This window comes from Mustela nigripes, chromosome 12 (assembly GCF_022355385.1).
Source record: "Mustela nigripes isolate SB6536 chromosome 12, MUSNIG.SB6536, whole genome shotgun sequence".
NCBI classification, from domain to species: domain Eukaryota; kingdom Metazoa; phylum Chordata; class Mammalia; order Carnivora; family Mustelidae; genus Mustela; species Mustela nigripes.
In genome coordinates this window covers 119,136,903-119,157,664 of record NC_081568.1, presented here as the reverse complement: position 1 = coordinate 119,157,664, position 20,762 = coordinate 119,136,903, and the positions used below count along the sequence as shown (strand labels likewise).

At 39.2% G+C, this 20,762-nt stretch overlaps 1 protein-coding gene and 1 non-coding gene across 9 annotated transcripts in view; one reads left to right on the top strand and one right to left on the bottom strand.

Annotated features, from left to right (window-relative positions):
* CAST (calpastatin) overlaps nt 1-20,762 on the bottom strand; it is a 113,132-nt gene that overhangs the window by 89,302 nt on the left and 3,068 nt on the right. For all 8 annotated transcript variants that reach the window (XM_059418274.1, XM_059418272.1, XM_059418271.1 and 5 more), the window contains exon 2: nt 9,469-9,531. In XM_059418274.1, coding sequence (XP_059274257.1) covers nt 9,469-9,531 — 63 coding nt within the window. The remainder of the gene's footprint in view (nt 1-9,468; nt 9,532-20,762) is intronic.
* LOC132029021 (small nucleolar RNA SNORA28) lies at nt 7,903-8,024 on the top strand. Its single transcript, XR_009407658.1, has one exon. It is a non-coding gene; the product is annotated as a small nucleolar RNA SNORA28 (small nucleolar RNA).

The following is a 20,762-nucleotide window of genomic DNA, read 5'->3' as shown; positions in this document are numbered from 1 at the left end:
CTGGGTGTCCCCTGAACTTTATGTCTATAGCATTTGGGCAGTAATCACACCTAAGAAGTATCCCAGCAAGCTCCTGTCCTTATGGCTGGTAGTAGGAACCTTCATTATCTTTTAAATGAATCATTTTAACATTTATTAGTCATTCAGCTTCCTATTCAGCTTTCATTATTCAATGAACTAGATGTCTGGTTTCAGATTTTACCGAGTCTATTCAGTGTTTTAAGAAAGCGCACAAAAAAGTAAGTAACAAAATTATATTCAGTGAAGCAATTTTTATCCCAAGTACTGAGTGAAACCAAAATTGGAAGGTGAATATGAAAGCATTTTAGCCTTCAGTTTCCTGTAAGATAAATGTGTTTCTTCAAAACCATATTTGCAGATTTCAGATTCCAGAGTGATATACTTCTGGAACGTACTGAAGTCCAAAAAATTCTGCTCCTTTAGCTCCAGTTAGACCACTCAGGAATCAGAGGCTTGATTCACAAAAGAGCGAGCAACGGGATGGGAACCCTGATGGGAATAACCAAGCAGAAGACTGCAGTCCTAATGATTAAGATAAACATATCTTTAGAATTCACTCCTGAGTTCCTTCCAAATAATGTCTTTCATATCTGTTATTATTCCACTAACAAATGAATCCGTTTATCCATACAATTGACAAACAATCCAAGAAATCTGTACCATAGGATGCATCTTTGCCACACTTAACTCTTTTTGTATAAATAAACACTCAGTCCAACTCCCTCCCCACCCCCCTTATCAGATGTTCATTACATAAAATGATGTACATTCAAAAGTCATCAGTGCAGAATCGCCACTTGCTCAGCACCCTCATAATCCTAACAGTAACAGCTCCAAAGGGGACAAAAGAAATCCCAATCCACAATCAAGAGCCCGTCCCATAACTTGGCAATTATCAGCCTGGACCTTTCTTCCAGTCTTCCCATTGACAACACTGAAACATACAGGTCTACCTTTCAGCGGCCTCTCCTTTGACTTGTTCACTGATTTCTCCTTCCCACCTCCCCCATATAGGGATTTATCAACATTTGCTTTTGCTTTCTCTCTTTGCTCTCTCTATGCTCTTTTCTTCAGTAATTTCAACCAAGAATGTTGGCAGTGAGGGTAAGATAGGTAGATAGAATGGGAGCTTGAGCAATTTTAAAGGACATATTTTAAAACCATTTATAATGAGGAAGACTGAACTAATATGTAGTCTGAAGAGGAGTTATTAAGCAAAGAGTGAAAGAAGGAAGAGCTGTAGGGACAAGGTCCTAGGAAAAGAAGAAAAAAAAGGGTTAGTACCTGCCTCTCCAACCAGATGCGCCCACAGGATCAATGACTCTTTGAAACTACAGCACTCTTAACGTGCTTCGGAGTCACGCCATCCCCAGAACATGGCAGAGCAGACTTGGGCCAAGGGGCAGGGTGGGGAGATCCTCTTAAAAAGAAAGCAAAGAAAAAGAGAACAAAAACCAGGAAAGAAATGCTCATATGTACTGGGCACGGTGTTAAGCACTCCATAAGAATTATCTCAGAATTACTAAAAATGTGCTCAGAAGACCATTGACATAAGAGCCATCTGGGGTAACTGGTAAAAACAAAACAAAACAAGAAGCAAAAAAAGACAACAAAAACCCTGATTCATTGACCCTACCTTAAACCTGTTAAATCAACATCTCTGAGGATGGGGCCCAGGTGTCCAAATTTTTCATACTGTCTCTAAGCGATTGTTAGGTACGTTAATACCTGAGAACCACTGTGTTATTTCATGTAGCATCCTGGGAAATTAGGAATAGGGAGTTTTTAATAATTTTCTCTACTAACACAGTGCTCTATGCATTTGCTAGGCATTCTGTAATAATGTCGATTGAAACATACAAGACTTGGTGATGTCACCTTTCCATTAAGTTTTGCTTTCACTAAGGAACTGCTTTTATTTTATTTTATTTTTTTAAAGATTTTATTTATTTATTTGACAGAGAGACACAGCAAGAGAGGGAACACAAGCAGAGGGAGTGGGAGAGGGAGAAGCAGGCCTCCCGCAGAGCAGGGAGCCCGATGTGGGGCTCAATCCCAGGACTCCAGAATCATGACCCAAGCCGAAGGCAAACGCTCAGCAACTGAGCCACCTAGGTGCCCCAAGGAACCATTTTTAAAAGACTATAATGAGCTATTATGCCCACTGCTGTATGATAAAATGTTGTTGACTTTATGATAAGAATCACACATTTATCAGTCCTCAGATGAAACAGCTATTTTGCTATGAGTATGATTTCAGGTTATTGTCCCTTTTTAACCAGTCATGCCATTATCTTTGAGAAGCTAATAAAATCTAAAGAGAGGAATGAAAACAAATCCATATTTTAAAACATAGTATATTTCAGGAATAATATTAAATAATCTGTCCATCAGGTTTCCAGGACTTATGATTTACTCTGAGGCCAGTAAATTTAACTTCCATTCAGTTCCTTTGCTAATTTGTTAACATTTGATCCCAATTCCATGGACAGCTTTTCAGAGACAGTTCTGGTGGGATCTAAGGTTTTAGTTAATTAGGCTCATAAATTCAAAGTACAATAATGAAGGGGAAATTATGACTATATGATATAATGTTGATATATTTATATGCTCACTGATAAAGGCAAAGTACTTATTGTTTTTATTAGCCATTTCCTATCCAATGATATAACAATTTTTATATCACAGACGTTTAATTTAAAAGCACACTATTTTCATCATCTTTACTAAAGCTCTAGCTTTCACTTCTGATGAAACAATTCATTGAATGATGATGTGTAAGGTCTCTGCTTTCTAGCTTTTGACATATGTTTCTGAGTTTTACATGCAGTTTTGTGCCTTTTTTTTTTTTTAAACAGAACAGCTACTGAGCTTAGTGAACTACCAAACTTCCTTTTTTAAATGGGAGAGACTCTGCAATATATAATCAACAAAAGAATTTGAATTCTGTCCCATCCCATGGCTAGAAATCAATAAAGGGTGGACTTTTATGGCCATGCAAGCTAAACCAAAATAGGAACAATAATTAAATAAAACATTTCAGGAAGAAATTAATAGAGAGAAACAGATACATAGGCACATCCTGCCAATTTTTTAAATTGTAAGAACAGCAACAAAATTGCATATGCGCCAAGACCAGAAAAACAGGGTTTATAAAAATAAAACTAGGCTGCCCTAGACATTTTATTTACAACTCTAAAGCCAGAAAAATCAGAAAGCAACAGATAGAGAATTTTGAGGGACCAGAACTGCTAGTCAAGGATGTTGTGCAATTTTGTATTTATTTCATGTGTGAGGTCAGCACCAAAGCATGCTTAGATCCACACAGACTCAGAAAACACCATTCATGCTCCCTCCCTGAAAAAATTCTGTTAAAAAATATTCTAGGGGTGCCTGGGTGGCTCAGTGGGTTAAGCCTCTGCCTTCAGCTCAGGTCGTGATCTCAGAGTCCTGGGATCAAGCCCCACATCCGGCTCTCTGCTCAGCAGGGAGCCTGCTTCCTCCTTTCTCTCTGCCTGCCTCTCTGCCTACTTGTGATCTCTCTCTGTCAAATAAATAAATAAAATCTTAAAAAAAAATATTCTAGTCAATGAAGAAATAAATCAAAATTTAGAACTAAAAAAAAAAGGGAGGGGGTAGAAAATGAGGAAACTGCAGTCCAAAAGAATCTCCGGTGCCTCCCTTAGTTTGACCTGCCACATCAGGTAGGCGGTTGGATTCTGGGCTGGCTCCTGGTATGGGTGTCCAGGAGAGCCCAGAGGGACTGCCTTTGGGGCATATCTCTGGCTTTGTCTCTCCCTGGGCACTGGGACATGAGCTTACACAGCCACAGTCAACTACCCACAACTACTATGGCCTCTGTTGTCCTGACCCATAATCCCTTAAAAGATGTATGCTGTACTACTCTTCCAGAATTTTCTACAAACAGCTACACCACTTGCTTGTGGGAACACTGTCCCAGAAGACTTTTTGAAGTATGTGTTTCTCCCTCAAATACACGGCAACAAAATAAAAACCAGATTAAATGCCACACTAAATGCCAAGATGCCTGAATAAAGATTTTCTTAAGCCACCCACAACGATAACTTTTTTTAACTGGAAAGACTGATCTTTCAAAAAGCACATTATTTTTTTCTAGACCCTCCTAATGACAATTCTTTGTTATCTCAGCTTTAAGATAATATATACACAGAAAAAAAATGTAGGGAAATACACCCAGACAGAAGTAGCGGCCATCTCTATAAATGCTAGAATTCCAGATGATGGTATTTTTTAAGTCTTCAGTATTTTCTCAATTTTCTTCAGTGATTGTGTTTTAGCTGTATAAAGAGTTGCTAAAATCAGGGGCTCCTGGGTGGCTCAGTCAGTTAAGCAGCAGACACTTGATTTTGGCTCAGGTCATGATCTCAGGGTCATGAGATGGAGTCCCACGTTGGGCTCCACTCCGGGCATGGAGCCTGCTTAAGATTCTCTCTCTCCCTATCCCTCTGTCCATTGCTCATTCTCTCTCTCTCTCTCTCAAAAAAAAAAAAAAAAAAAAAGTTGAGAAAATCAGTATATATATTATGAACATATGATATTATCATATTAATTTAAGAATACACAAAAAATTTCATAGCAATAGTTACAACTAAGTGGCAGAAAAACAGGTAATACTGTTTTTCATAAGTACATATTGCTTTGGTGATTAAAAAAAAAAAAGACTGATTGGGGAGCAGCTGCATAGCTCAGTCTGTTAAGCCTCTGACTCTTGCTCTCTGCTCAGGTCATGATTCATGGGTCCTGGGATCAAGCTCTGAGTTGGGCTCTGCACTCAGAGGGGATTCTGCTTGGAGATTCCTTCCCTCTGCCCTTCCCACCCTGCTCATGTTCTCTCTCTCCCTCTCTCAAATAAATAAATAAATCTAAAAAAAAAAAAACAATAAAAAAGACAAAATCTATAAAGAGAAAAGGTATAAAAAATGTTGGAGTCATTCAATACTTCATGCATTTTAGAAGAAGGAAAGGTAAATACTGAAGAAAAGAATGCCACCAATGCTGTTATTGATGGTGAAGAAAATCTGCCCCTTATCTTTTCCTCTAAGGTGCAATTTCTATTGTCTTGTATTTATAGCTCCTTTTCTGTGCCCCTAAAATCATATGTTATTCAGTTTGAGTTCTTATAATTGGCTCTGTAAGATTGTGCCCATTTTACACTTTAAATTCCATTCCTCAGGCTTTCACTGAAATATGTTTCTAAAATGCTCACAGTCCCCCAGCGAGGCCAGATGTGTTAGTCAAATACTTTAAGTAGATATGACTGCAGGTTTGGAAAGGCTTCTCTGCTCGGGTGTCTTTAAAGGAGCTGGTGTTAAATGTTTCCATTTTTCTTTTTCTTGCTCTAGTCATTGTATCTTTGGCTTGTTAGTCAATGCAACTTTTCATTTTATAATTCCTGTACATCGGAGGACAAAGCCAATTCACAATGATTGGTACAAACAAATAAGTGAATTCATTCCCCTAGACACTTAACTCTAGTCATTCCTCAAGCATTTGTATGACAAATGGTTACTTTGGTTGTAAGATTCCGTTAAAGTTGCTGCCAACTTCTTAGGATCATCTTAGGATCATTAGTGCATAGAAGTCAAACACCAAACAAGTAAGAACTATTTATAATTTCTGGAGAGAAAGCTCTCATCTTCACCCAAGTGTGTTTACATATTACAATATAATAGTGGTTCTTACCTTACCCTAATCATTTTTTCTCCGGATTACATCTTCCTGAAGTCCTCCTATGTATCTTTTCTCTTGAGCTTCCAAATAAAATGCAGCAGAATAATAAAGAGAGAAAGGAAAAAAATACCAAGAAGTAGCCCAGAGCCTAGAAAGCCCATTTTCTTTTTTTTTTTAATTTTTTTTTTTTTTTTTTATTTGACAGAGAGAGATCACAATTAGGCAGAGAGGCAGGCAGAGAGAGGAGAGGAGGAAGCAGGCTCCCTGCTGAGCAGAGAGCCCGATGCCCGATGCTGAGCACCCTAGAAAGCCTATTTTCAAACTGACTTTGCTTCAAGGGCCTGGGTTTGTTTGTGGAAGCAGAACCCACATGTTTGCATACTATGCTATTTAAATGCTAGTTAAACTTTGGAAGTATATATTAGTCTGCAAATGGATTGCCAAAACCCAAATGAAGCTTCTGGATCTCATTTCTTGTTCAAGAGAGCAGTAGGTAATGAAATATTTGGGAGAAGGGGTTAGTTTCAGGAAATCTCTCGGTAATTTTGAGAAGGAAAGAGGATGGTAACCAATTGTGGCTGATAGGTGGGGCAGATAACAAACCCAAATTACACATGATTTTATAACTGTGCACAGTTATAACGTCTGAGGCAAGATGGTTTCCTCCAATTCTCTGCAGGGCCACAGTATCTCACCAAGGACTAATTTGTATGTGACATAAAGAATGAGAGATTCCGGGGCACCTGGGTGGCTCAGTGGATTAAAGCCTCTGCCTTGGGCTCAGGTCATGATCTCAGGGTCCTGGATAGAGCCCTGCATGGGGCTCTGCTCAGCGGGGAACCTGCTTCCCCCTCCCTCTCTGCCTGCCTCTCTGCCTACTTGTGATCTCTGTCTGTCAAATAAATAAATAAAATCTTAAAAAAAAAAAAAAGAATAAGAGATTCCCTGGAGACAGACTGAACTAGAAATATGCCTTGACTACCAAGTCATCCCACCTGCAGGTCTGTCTACCCTATCCGATGAACACGGACAGAATCTGGGGAGAGGACGAACAATCTTCAGTCTCAAACTGTATTGAATCTCTGCAGTGATTTATGCCGCAGGAGTGGGGAAAATCCTCTGTCCCCTCTTCACTTCTGCTGGCTGGGACAGAGGAAAACAGACCAATCTGTCCTGGCTTGGCACCAAGTACAAGAGTTATAAATCTGAGTTTCTCAGAAGCATTGTGAAACAATACCAGAATTCCTTGAATGGCTGATAAAGAAAAGAAAAATTCCTTCTTCCTTTCTTTGAGGTGAAAGTTCAGCCTTTGGTTTCAAACTTAAAGTGCAGGCTGCCTCTTGGCTGCATTTATAACAGAGGTCCTTATTAGTTTCCTCAAGCCCCTTATAAATATGGAAATAAGGTACTTTTTAGCCTCGTTAGGAAAAAAAAAAGCAAAAACAACCTAACACTGGGCTAGCAGTTGTTGCCTAAACCAACAATGCCTGTACATTCAAGATATAATATTTAAGCTTTCGCATAATAACATACTTGGTGATATATGAACTAGCTGACTATTTATTTGACCACAATAGAGATTTCCTTTTTTTGTGTGAATAATTTAATCTCAACTAATATTAATAGAGAATAACATCCAAAATTATTATTTAGAGATCTGGAGAATAAAGAAATATTAGAGTTTTGAAATCATAAATTATTTGATAGATAACTTATCTGGGGATATATTTAAAAGGTGGGGTAGAGGGCACCTGGGTGGCTCAGTGGGTTAAAGCCTCTGCCTTCAGCTCCGGACATGATCCCGGGGTCCTGGGATCGAGCCCCCTGCATAGGGCTCTCTGCTCAGCAAAGAGCCTGCTTCCCCCCATCTCTCTGTCTGCCTCTCTGCCTACTTGTGATCTCAGTCTGTCAAGTCAATAAATAAATAATCTTAAAAAAAAAAAAGTGGGGTAGATAAGGAGCTGAATGACACTCAACAGATTTTCATGCCAGTATAAAGGGGAAAATGTGTTTTTTCATATGGGAGTATATTTTTTAATAATTTAACCAAGAAACAGGATAAAATCTTAATAAATGTTTACTCTTATTTTCTAATTTTAAAGAAACATCTGCCTTCCATGGGTACAAAAAATTCATTACCAATGTGCTTGTGAAGAAATAATCTATTTCAAGCAAAACTTGGTGGCAGATGATCGAAGCTGTCTCATGCAATCTAAGCCCTCTAGGCAAAAAAGTCTTACCTATTCCAGTGCTCTCTCCATGAGACCAACTGTTACACAGACTTAAACAGTGTAAAATAAATAAATAAATAAAATAGAAGTTATTATGGAGGGTACATATTGCATGGAGCACTAGGTGTGGTGCATAAACAATGAATTTTGGTACACTGAAAAGAAATTTAAAAAATTAAAAATTAAAAAAAATAGAAGTTGATAACTAAAAAGGAAAGACTCTAAATTATATTTTCATGGGTCCTGGTCATGAAAATGACAGTAGAAAGTTCAGCGAACCATAGTGCAGGATCCATAGAAGCTTCTAGCTATAACAGCCTCCTTATATATTGAATATATCAAAATATATTAAATATTACAAAATTGCAGAAAAGAAGAGCAAAATTTCTTTTTTTTTCTTTTCTTTTAGAGATTTTGTTCATGTATTTGTCAGAGAGAGAGAGAGTGAGAGACAGAGACAGAGCACAAGCAAGGGGAGTGGCTGGCAGAGGGAGAAGCAGGCTTCCTACTGAGCAGGAAGCCGGATGTGGGGCTCCATTCCAGAACCCTGGGATCATGACCTAAGCCGAAGGCAGAAACTTAACTGATTGAACCACACACACAGGTACCTCAAGGATCAAAATTTCTAAAAACATTTTGATAATGTAGAGAAAAACATAATGGTCAATGTATGCTTTCCAGTACCCTTTGGAAGGACAGCACATTCACAGGACCTGTCCATGGAGATGTCGGCCAGTGTTGACAGGGCACATAAAGGAGCATCATCAGGAGGAAGAAATTCAGTGTCAACAAAAACTCACCCCCAAGTGGAAAGGCTCCATTTTACTCTTGTTTCCACAGAATTGATCCAAATATAAACAGTCTTTCTCTCTCCCATTTGTTTATGAACCTGAATAAGGACAAGCAATCACTGTCCTTCTTCTACTATACCCCCGGGAAGAAAGATGTCCTTTTCCATTACAGCATTTGGTTCCTCCCTGTAAATCTGTCATGTCACCAACAAAATATTTAAGGTTCAGCAATTCCTATAGGGAAGCCACCTTGAATAACTGGCTTCTATTCCTAAATAGAAACTATTTCTAAGGGCACCTGGGTGGCTCAGTCATTAAGGATCAACCTTCAGCCCAGGTCATGATCTTAGGGTCCTGGGATCGAGCCCCCTCATCAGGCTCCCTGCTCAGCGGGAGGCCTGCTTCTCCCTCTCCCACCCCCCTGCTTGTGTCCCCTCTCTCGCTTTCTTTCTCCCTCTCTGTCAAATAAATGAATAAAATCTTAAAAAAAAAAAAAAAGAAAAGAAAAAAGAAAGCATTTCTAAAGGTTCTTTCCCCAGGAACACTTTATTTTTATTTTTAATGAGTTATACTTATATTCTTGAATCAAATCTTAGTTAAGACTAATTTGCCAATATTCTAGTAGGAGCTCTTTGCAACCTCATTATCTATTTCAAGATAGAATTCACAATTAAAAGCAAGAGAAAAGGAAAACCCGGTATTGCGGGAATTACCTCATCTGGTCCTTTCTTTTCTCCTGACTTGGAAGGCGAGCCACTGGTTTTTTCACTGACATGCTATAGGAATATAAAAAGAAAAGAAAGAAAGATAATGTTTAAAAGAAGGAGGTACTACAAGGTAATATAATAGTGACTTTAATCCTGAAGGGCTAAATACATAGCCTGTAAAAACAAGGACCCCTTTAATCTTCCTTCTGAAAATGGTGATAAGTCTAGAGTGACATGGGTGGCTTTCAAAAATCAAGAGGAGCTACAGACATTCATTTGGAGTGTAGAGAGTCAGTCTGTAATTAACCAGACACAGATCTGATGGTGCTTCCAAGATGGCATCTCGTCTCCTACAAAATGCCTCATGCAATTTTAAAGCCCAAATTGTCAGTGTGGGAGACATGTGGCTCCTCGTGGAGTTGTGGTGTCTACGGACCATGTGGAGCCTAAAGCCATACTTAAGCCCCAGTTCAGCAAGGACTCAAGGGAGAACCACAGCTTCCAAAACTGCCATCACTTCTGGTGATTTTTGGGAATTCCTCGGAGTTCTTCCTTGCTTATCTCCCAGGAAGACAAACCCTGCAGGGGGACGACCATACCCGCAACAACTTCTATTTATTATGGCTTTTTGATTTCGTTATGCCCAGAAACAGAATTATTTTTCTCACCAGCACAGTGAGAATGAAAGCAAGTATTTTTATGTGGCACATAAAATCTTCAAGTAGCTAATACAGTCATTTGTCTTGATGATAAGATAAAATAAGCCATAAAGTTTATTGACTTTTGTTGAGAAATTAAAAAATATATATATGTTCCTGAAAAGGGTTACAAAGAATTGTTTCATTTCTTGCACATTGTGGGATATGCAAGAAAGTGGGAAAAAATAACCTAACTATAAGGAAATAAAAGTTCACCAAAGTTGGGTTCAATCCCAACCATCTTCAGTAAAGCCAAAATACAAAATTATACAACATTTCCCAAAGCAAGTCATAACCTGGGGATGTAAGTCAATGGAATTATTTGAATTAAGAAGAGTGGTAGTAACAGTAATACTACTAATAATAATTTATATCATTCTTTATTATTTACTACAATACAGATTCTTATTTGATACAAAAAAAGAGGCTCATGAGATTTTTAGGGATGAAAACACTAAGAATAAGAACTTACTGATCTTTCATAAGGACACAGACTTAGTGAATGGGACACTTTGCATTTCAGGTTTTCCGACTGTCACTATTCCATGCTAAACAGAATAAGGTAATATTTTCATTAGTCATATCAACATGTATTTTAATTAAAACATGAATCCAAGAAATATCAGACACATGGATGAAACCCTGCATTAAGAGCTCTCTGTGTGATAAACTAGGAGGAAATCACTTTCATATATGGAAAATTCTTCCCAAAAAGTAACACTGATCAGTGAATGGAATCTACTCACTGAAAAACCCCCAGGCTTCAAGAGCTTGGTGAATGAATCCCAGTACAGGGCCCGTTTCACCTTGTCCCAGGCCATAGTGGAGGGCAATCAGTATTGAGTAGTTAATGAATCTGGGAAAAAAAAAAAAATCTAAAAACCCACACATGTATCAGTGCTAGATGGTGAGAGCTAAGTTTTCGAAGTTTCCTGAAGGCCAGACTAGGGGGCAGAATCACTCACCATATGCAGATAAAATTTAAGAGGAATGGATCTACAGTGAGAGATTTACCTGATCTGTCTCTTCCAGAAGTGGCAAATTTAGAACACTATCACACTCATTATTAATATCTTCAGATCCCTATCTTTCTCAGATTAGAGGCAGACAGTAGCAACAAAAACACGCACTGTTTTACTGAATGTACTGAGTGCCTCCTTCACTCCTTGGGAGTTATTAGTGGTCCACTTTAGAAAGGAAAAAGCTTCAAGAGGCAGTTGCTCTTGTCTGCTAGAAAGTTCCCTGCACTCCACAAAGTCTCCCTCTGCTTCCTGTTCCATGGCTAATATATATTATGTCCCACGGCCATATAGTAAATATGCAGACAGCCCTTTCTCCCTAAAATTTAGGTATACAGATGTTTTTCTTTAAAAATTCTTATACTTTTTTTTTTTAATTTTACTTATTTATTTGACACACACAGATCACAACTAGGCAGAGAAGCAGGCAGAGGGAGAGAAGGGGGAGGAAGCAGGCTTCCTGCTGAGCAGAGAGCCCGATGTGGGGCTCCATCCCAGGACCCTGAGATCATGACCTGAGCTGAAGGCAGAGGCTTAACCCACTGAGCCACCCACTGAGCCACCCAGGTGCCCCCTTTAAAAATTTTTAAAAGAGGCCCCTGTCTGGCTCAGTCCTTAGAGCATGTACTCTTGATCTCATGATCATGAGTTAAAGTCCCACACTGGGCATACAGCTTACTTTTAAAAATGAAAATAAATAAATAAATATAAAAGTTTTTGGAAAGTCATTTCCTCAGGATGTTCGAAAATTTCAGTCCCACAGATTAACCAACACTATCAGTTACTTGTTTTCGTTTAAATGCTCAAAATATAAAAAATATAAAGCTCAGTATAAAGCATTTTTTACAACATAAAGAGGTATAATGACATAAAAAATACAATCAAATGAGAACATTTTTTAGGAAACTTATGGATTTTATCTTCCCAGGTTTTTTTTTTTATGATTTTATTTATTTATTTGACAGGTGCCCCTCTTCCCAGTTTTATTTTTAACCTAGTTTTTTTTTTTTTTTTTTTTAAAGTAGGCTCCACACCCAACAAGGGGCTTGAACACATGACTTTGAGATCAAGACCTGAGCTAAGATCTCAAGTCAGATGTCTAGCCAACTAAGACACACAGGGGCCCCAACCCACCCTTTTATTATAAAGTTTTTCTAACACACAGAAAAATTAAAAGAATAATCCAATGAGCACTGATATTCTTACCACTTAGACCCAGTAACTACTAAGATTGTTGCTACATTTGCCATATTTGCATATATTATAGATGGATCTATCTCTCTATCTGTATGTGGATATGGACCTGCATTTGAAAGTAAACTGAAGGTATCCTAAAACTTTACCCCCTGACCATTTCACTAAACATCTCCTTAAATTGAAGAATTTTCTCCAAGTAACTCCAATATCATCATCACTTAAGAGAATTAACAAGAATTACCTAACACTACTTAATTTCTAGTAAATAGCAACTTGATGAATGAACCACTGCCCGGACCATTTTTCAGGGCTTATTCAATAGTCAGCAATCTATTAGCAATGTAAAATCAGTTTTATCTTTTCCCTGACAGAGAGTCAAAGTATCTGATTTTTTATTTATTTTTAAAAATTTATTATTATCATCTTTTTAAAATTTGAGTATAGTTAATACCAAATGCCTCATTATTGAACTCGTGGCATAATTACACACTTTCTACATGACTGAGCTGATGCAATGAAATATTTGGGAATGATTACTGTCAGATTCCATCCAGTTTAGGAAACATGCTGCAAGAGGCAAGAGAGAAAACTGTGTCCACTACCACGCTCAGTGGGTGGGGTGGGGAGAGGTGAGAGAAGCATGGAGAAGGAAAGCACTGCTAGGTCCAGAAAGAGAACCACAAAACTGGGAAGCCCAGAGAGGGCTTTTCTTTTTTCTTTTCTTTTTTTTTTAAATTAATTTATTTATTTTTATTTATTTTCAGCATAACAGTATTCATTATTTTTGCACCACACCCAGTGCTCCACGCAATCCATGCCCTCTATAATACCCACCACCTGGTACCCCAACCTCCCACCCCCACCCCCCGCCCCTTCAAACCCCTCAGATCATTTATCAGAGTCCATAGTCTCTCATGGTTCACCTCCCCTTCCAATTTCCCCCAACTCCCTTCTCCTCTCTAACTCCCCATGTCCCACAGAGGACTTTTCCGATGAGGGAAAGGAAACCAGTATGTCCCAAGCTTCTACTTACTCTGTGCTAGCCTCGTGCTAACCACTTCCCGTAAGAGATCCCCTTCACCCCCCACAGCAGCTCCAGAGGTACATACTGACGCCTCGTTTACAGATAAAGAAATCGAGGATCTGAAAGTGAGGTACTCCTCCATCACACCACATATCCGGATTATATTCTATGGGCCAGAAACTGGGCTACTCTGGACCTAGTGAAAAGCTAGCAGAGATCTTGGGATTCAGATCAAGAAAGCCTCAATCCAGTACTCTAAAATGAAAACTACAAACCAAAATAGAACCTATGGATTCTGAAACTGGTTTGCTTTACAAAATGAATTGAACAGCCCTGTTTGGGGATGCCAGGGTGGCTCAGTCCTTAAGCATCTGTCTTTGGCTCAGGTCATGTGGGATCCAGCCCTCCACTGGGCTCCCTGCTCAGCCAAAAGCCTGCTTCTCCTTCTCCCACTCCCCCTGCTTGTGTTCCTTCTCTCACTTGTCTCTCTCTCTCAAATAAATAAATAAAATCTTAAAACAAACAAACAAAACCAGCCCTGGTTGTAAATTCAGCCCTGTATTAATTAGCTGGAGATGAAAAGACTGGAAGCACAGGATGCCAACCCTAATGCAGTAGCAACTGCATGTGGAGAATAAGGCTACAGAAGACAGCCAACGCGTGCAGTTAAGATCAAAGAGGCAGGAGTTCAGAAGCAGGGAAAAAGCAGGCAAGGGATTCCACCGTCTTCCCTCAAAAAATAATAATATTCCAAACTGTTTTCAGCCCTGTGGATCACTGTGTGTTTGGCAAGCAGAACTGCCCTCTGTCCTCATTGGAGGAGAAAGATTTTTATATGCTTAAAATCTTCTGCCACAGCAAACCTGTGGGGGCTGGGGGCTGGGGGTGGTGGTGGTGGTGGCGATCAAGAGCCAAGAGCAATAGGACCGGCAGCCTGTGAGCGCCCCCCAGCGGAAGACTTGTGCTAGTGAGCCATCTGGGCACCCTCCCCACCACTACCCACATGCACAAGGGCATAGGTAACACAGAAGAAAATAAAAGCAAACTTCTACACATATATAAAAGATGGAAGACAGAAAAAAAAAAACCAGTTTCAACAAGTGGAAGCCCAACTTAGAGAGTGCAAATGCTGTGTGCTTCTGAAATACCTTTGCTTCTTAAAAAAAAAAAAAGTCAGAGTTCTCTTTTAGGGGATGACAAAAACATTCTAAAATTAAATAAAAGTGATGCTTGCACCACTCTGTGAATACACTAAAAAACATTGAATTATACTGCATGTTTTGGGGGGTGAATTCACAGTTCGTGAATTATATTTTAATAAAATTGTTTGAAAAAACAATAAAAACTGTTATTTGAAAACAACTCAAAATTTTTTTCTTCTTCAACTTGCAGGCAAGGCCACAGAGATCAATATTTGCATGTCCAGTGAGAGCTGTGGCAAAATCGTGAAGCAATAAAAGGTTATCTTGGTGCCCTCTGGACTTTCCTCATACACAGAGCTCAGCTGCACACCATTGCATATGGTAAGAAAAGCTCGTTTGGAGGTCCTTAAGGTCAGAAAGCCCTCACTTAGCAGTAGGTCTCATTCTTCAGTGTAGATCACAAGCAGCCGGGACCCTTGGAAACACTCATTCCAGAGTGTAGGAAATCAGTTTGTCTAGAGTTGGGTGAGCATAGATGTATTTTCCTAAGATTTCCCAGCTGATCCTAATATGCAGCCAGGACCGGAGACGACTGGTTTGCAGAGATCTGTGGGCTTGGTGACAGGAAGCAGAGGCTCTGCTCTTCAAACCACCCCACTGAGTTGGCATCCACAGGGAGATTCCCCTGGTCAGGCAGGCTAGGGCAGCTCTGGGGCTCCTAGGTAAACTCTTGATTGCTCAAGAAAGGTGCCCTGTGTTCACACCAGCATTTCCTGACTAATTCTGAGCCTTGCTCTGTTTATGGCACATTGTATCTTCCTATCTGCTCATTAGTCTCGATTTTCTTAGTTTCTTAAGCAAACAAATGAAAACTTTATTTTATACTCTCTTGCTTACTGATTCCTTCATAAATGTATATTTTGTCTTCCCAACCAGAGGGCAAGCTATTATTTTTCTGGCCCTGTGGTAGGGGAGTGACAAATACTTCTTGACTGAATGACTGTTATTTCTATAAACCTCTAAACACTGCCTGAGAAGTACTTTTACTCCGTTCAGGTCAGTAAACTAGATAAAAAAGAAAGAGGTCCCTCCCCCTCATCCCCCACCCAAAAAAAAACCAGCTTGAAAAATTAAAAGATAACGTATACATTGATATATCCAGCAAAATTCCTTAATATTTATTCTTGTGTGTATTCTGCTTGCTAAAACAGTAATGTTCAAGCAAACAAATAGAAGGACCAAGACGTAAAGTTGGTTTTGCTTTAAAACCATCTCCCTGGAGCGGCTCTGGGCCTTTCTACCCTCAGGTATATTCCTTGCCCTGGGGCCCTGCTCCCCGTGCTCCCTGGACCAGGGATATTTGGGATGGATGGTCTCGGGCTTGGGAGACAGAGACAGGAGACTGGAGGTGGTGAGAGGGTAGCCTTTCCCCTTCCTTTTTGCCTCTGGAAGGCTCTGTAGAAATGTCTTCTGCAGGAAGGGCTAGCTGCAGTTGGGAGTTTCCACAGGGAGATCCAGCTCTCTGCTAGTCCTTTCGGCACAGAAATGATAGCCGCTTCCTGAAATTTCTAATCTCTGGGTTGCCTCACCCTCCCCAGTTGGCTTCCCATCCTCTTGTTACCTGGGTAACCGATTCCCTGCATTCCATTCTCTGACAAACTCAGATGGGACAGAAAAAGCTTGGCTGTGAAAGGCTATGTGACCTTGGGCAAATAATTTAACCTTTCTGTTTTCTACTTGTAAAATGAAGCTAATAGTACATAGCCCAGGGGCTGACATATTTCTGAAAGGAGCTGATGTTAATGAGGAGCCTGGCCCATTGCCTAGTTCGTTTTAAGAATACAATAAAAGTTATTCCACTCCCTTGTTTTTCTCTGGCATCAACAAGATTGTGCTGAATTATGAAACAGTAAAATGAATAAGAAATGTAAGCAAAGGTTTAAAGGTTTCATTTTCTAAGACTATAAATGTTAGAGCAGAGAATTTAGTTTCTTATTTTTTCTAGGTACAAAGCAACCAGGTTCATCTGATAAATTTGAGTTTAGTACTTTGTCTCTTACGGTTGTGTATTATATTGTCTCCCATTTCCGTATTACATCTAAGGAAACAAAGTGCACAGCGAATAAAGAATTCCTTTTCCAAACAACCCATCCAAACTGGTCACAGGCATGACCCTTAAATGTGCAATTCCCCATTTTTAAAATACTTCAGGGACACGCCTGGGGGGTTCAGTAGATTAAGTCTCCAATTGTTGATTTGAACTCAGGTTGTATCTCATGATATCAGGGTCTTGAGAGCCAGCCCTGCGTGGGGCTCCAGGAAGGATGTGGACCGTGCTTAAGATTCTCTCTCTCCCTCTCCCTCTGCCCTTCTGCCCCCATCGCCCAACCTCCTTCTGCACTCAGGCTAGCTCTTGTGCACGCTCTTTGTAAAAAAAAATTTAGAAAATAACATAACACAAAATTAAATACTTTGGAACACAGAGGTGTGTGTGTATATGCGTGTGCACGCCCGTGCGCACGTGCATGTGTGTGTGTGTGCGCGCGCGCGTGCTGGTATGTTGGTGGGGCTGGGAGTTAAATAAGAAGAAGAAGAAGTAATATTGTGTGGCACAATACTACCACGCGGATAATTATTAAAGATGATGGGTATATGAAGAGTTCATTATATTAACCTCTCTTCTGTGATAAACAAAAAGTTTTGAAAAAGTTAGAAGCCTCTTATCTCAAGCATATGTATCTCCCTTGAGTCACCTAAAGGCAGTATCTTAGCCATTTCTCTTGGCTTTCACACTAAAAACTCTTAACTCATAGAGAAGAATAGAACTGATTTATTTTTAAAAAGTGGGTGAGTAGCTACCATGTGCTAAGAAATGTATGGAGAATAATTACTCAAGAATATAAGTAATAGGTAAATATAAGAATATATAAGAATATAAGAAATAAGTAAAAGGTCTGGCCTGTTAATACATGGTATCTTTCTGCTCCTCTAAAAACATTTGTTATCAAATTCTAAAATTATAGGATAATTTTCTGGGATTCTCATATAAACAACACATTTTAAGGATTAACTGCATGGCCATAATTCTGAAATCCCAATGTTTCTCCTAAACCCTATGTATGCTTTTTCCTACCACTTGAACATTCTCATGGATAAGTCAAGATGACACTGTTAAGGGCATGCTCCTTTTGTCCAGTTTTCAGAGGTAGCATCGATTGCTTCTTTTCCAAGTTCAGCTTCTGGGATTTACCTGGATTAAGACTTCCTGAATTTTCTCTAAGTAAGAGATGCCATGAGAATTTCAACAGTTACTTTGTTGCTTTTGGAGTAATCATTAGGATGCCCTTGTGATTTTTATTTATGAGAAATGCACAGTTGCTATGCCCATGGAACTTTTTTTTTTTTTTTTAAGATTTTATTTATTTATTTGAAAGAGAGAGAGAGATCACAAGCAGGCAGAGAGGCAGGCATAGAGAGGAGGAAGCAGGCTCACTGCCGAGCAGAGAGCCCGATGCGGGGCTCGATCCCAGGACCCTGAAATCACGACCCCTCGAAGGCAGAGGCCCAACCCACAGAGCCACCCAGGCGCCCCTCCATGGAACTCTTTCCAGAACCTGACACATAGCAGGTGAACAATAATTACCTGTGACCATACTTGGCCTTTATCAAACCATTTTTGTGTTCTGTAAGTTCTCAGCAGTCAAAATGAATTCCATGCTTTTTTAAGGAGACTCTAACCATAGATCCCTTTCTCCCTGGGATAAATGCCGCCTCCAAATGAGAAGGCAACTTACATAAATAGTGTTAATTGGGTGGAGTTATTTCACATTTTTCTTAACTGAAAGACACCTGATACACTTTTATTTTTACAATAGAATATAAAAAAAATAAAAATAAAAAGCAGGGCGCTTGGGTGGCTCTAGCAATAAGGCCTCTGCCTTCGCCTCAGGTCATGGTCCCAGGTTCCTGGGATCAAGCCCCACATGGGGTTCCCTACTCAGCGGGGAGCCTGCTTCTCCCTCTGCCTGCTGCTTTCTCTCTCTCTCTCTGACAAATAAATAAAATCTTAAAAAAAAAAAAGACTATGAGAAAAAAAGCAACACAGATACTTGAACACAGTGCTATTTATTGAAGCAGATATATGTAAGCCAAATGGAGATTTATTTTTAATGGCCTAAGAGTTTTCGTTTTGCAAGATACGTGGAGTTCTGGAGATAGATGGTGGTGATGGTTGCAGTTCAGCTGGAGGAGCATGCTACTCTCCATCTCGGGGCTCTGGGTTCAAATGCCACATTGCGTGTATTTAAGATTATTTGAACAAATGACACTTAAAAAAATGTGAATGTACTTAATTCCACTTAACACTTACAAACAGTTAAGGTGGAAAAATTTATGCTGTGTATATTTTACCACCATGAAATTTAAACAAACGAATAAAACAAAAAAATCTCAAGAAAAAGAATAGAATAAAGAAGGGCTGCTCAGGGGCGCCTGGGTGGCTCAGTGGGTTAAGCCTCTGCCTTCGGCTCAGGTCATGATCCCAGGGTCCTGGGATCGAGCCCCACATCGAGCTCTTTGCTCAGCAGGGAGCCTGTTTCCTCCCCTCTCTCTCTGCCTGCCTCTCTGCCTACTTGTGATCTCTGTCTGTCAAATAAAATAAATAAAATCTTTAAAAAAAAAAAAAAAGAAGGGCTGCTGAGAGAAGGCTTGTATTATACCCAACAACCTGCTCAGAACTAAACGCCTACCCACCCACCTTAGAATCTCAAGAGGCCACCCATGTTTCCACCCCAGCAAGCTACATCACTGTTATAAAAAGTGCTTGTAGAATATAATTTACTTTCTGGGAAGTGCCAAAACTGATAAGATAACATCCTCAGATGATACTCTCAATTTATTTATTTTTTTTTTTAAAGATTTTATTTATTTACTTGAGAGAGAGACAGTGAGAGAGAGCATGAACGAGGAGAAGGTCAGAGAGAGAAGCAGACTCCCCATGGAGCTGGGAGCCCGATGCGGGACTCGATCCCGGGACTCCAGGATCATGACCTGAGCCGAAGGCAGTCGTCCAACCAACTGAGCCACCCAGGCGTCCCGATACTCTCAATTTAAAAGTCTTATCTGCAATGGGAAGCAAACCAGTTTCGAAACAGCAACCAAAAGGGCAAAGTTGTGTCTGACCTCTATTCTGCCAGACTCTCTCAAGCCTGTGCACTTTGTTCAGAGTCTGTTATTTGCATTTCTTACTCCTAAAAGTCACTGCAACCAAGTGGTTTGTCCTGCCATGGAAGGCTTCTGACATTCTTCCCAGACTGGCCACGACGATGGGGCCTCCCAAATGACTGTGCTCCTTGATCATGCCAACCCTGGGCTCATGGCTCTAATTAGACTAAGAAACATCTTTAATTAACATGGCCTAATCAAGTCTACTTATGACTCAGGAATGTGATTCCTGATGTCAACCACTGACTCTCCTTCACACTTCATCATTATTACAGTGCTCATCGGAATTTTTTCAGATCTAGCTTTTTTAAGTTATTCTGTTGGTTTCTTTTTCTACAGCCACATAATTCTTTGGAAGATGAGATAAATGATATTGACGGTATTCAGTGTGAAAATACACACTGAAATGTGTTTCACTGACTGGCTTTATAGGCAGCACTTCCTTAAACAAACATCATAAATACATCTTTTAATTATTTTATCTTATTCTGCCTAGATTTTTAAAGTTAGGTCATTCACAATCTTTTTCAGTATTTAAAGAATCTTAACAAAGATATTTTAATTATAGGATTTACCAGATACTTTAATTATAGGATATACCAGAAGGATATACCAATAATTAATATATATTAATATATTAATGTATATATTAATATTTACCTATATAGAATATATATACATACACATATGATATATGACAAACATGATTAAAATACATATATAAATCATATACTTATATAGTATATAATTATTATATAATAGTATATAATATATATAAATAGCACTATGTAATTATATTATAGAGTATATAATGCTATATATCATATTAATATCATATATTAATAATATCATATTATTGCATATTATAATTTATATTATATATATGTGAAATACGGTGTTGTAAATTGGCTCCGTGGACCTTTAGAGGATTTATGGGTGAGCTTTTGTGCATTTGTGTGTGTATTTTGCTAAGGGAAAATGGTCAGTAGTTTTCATT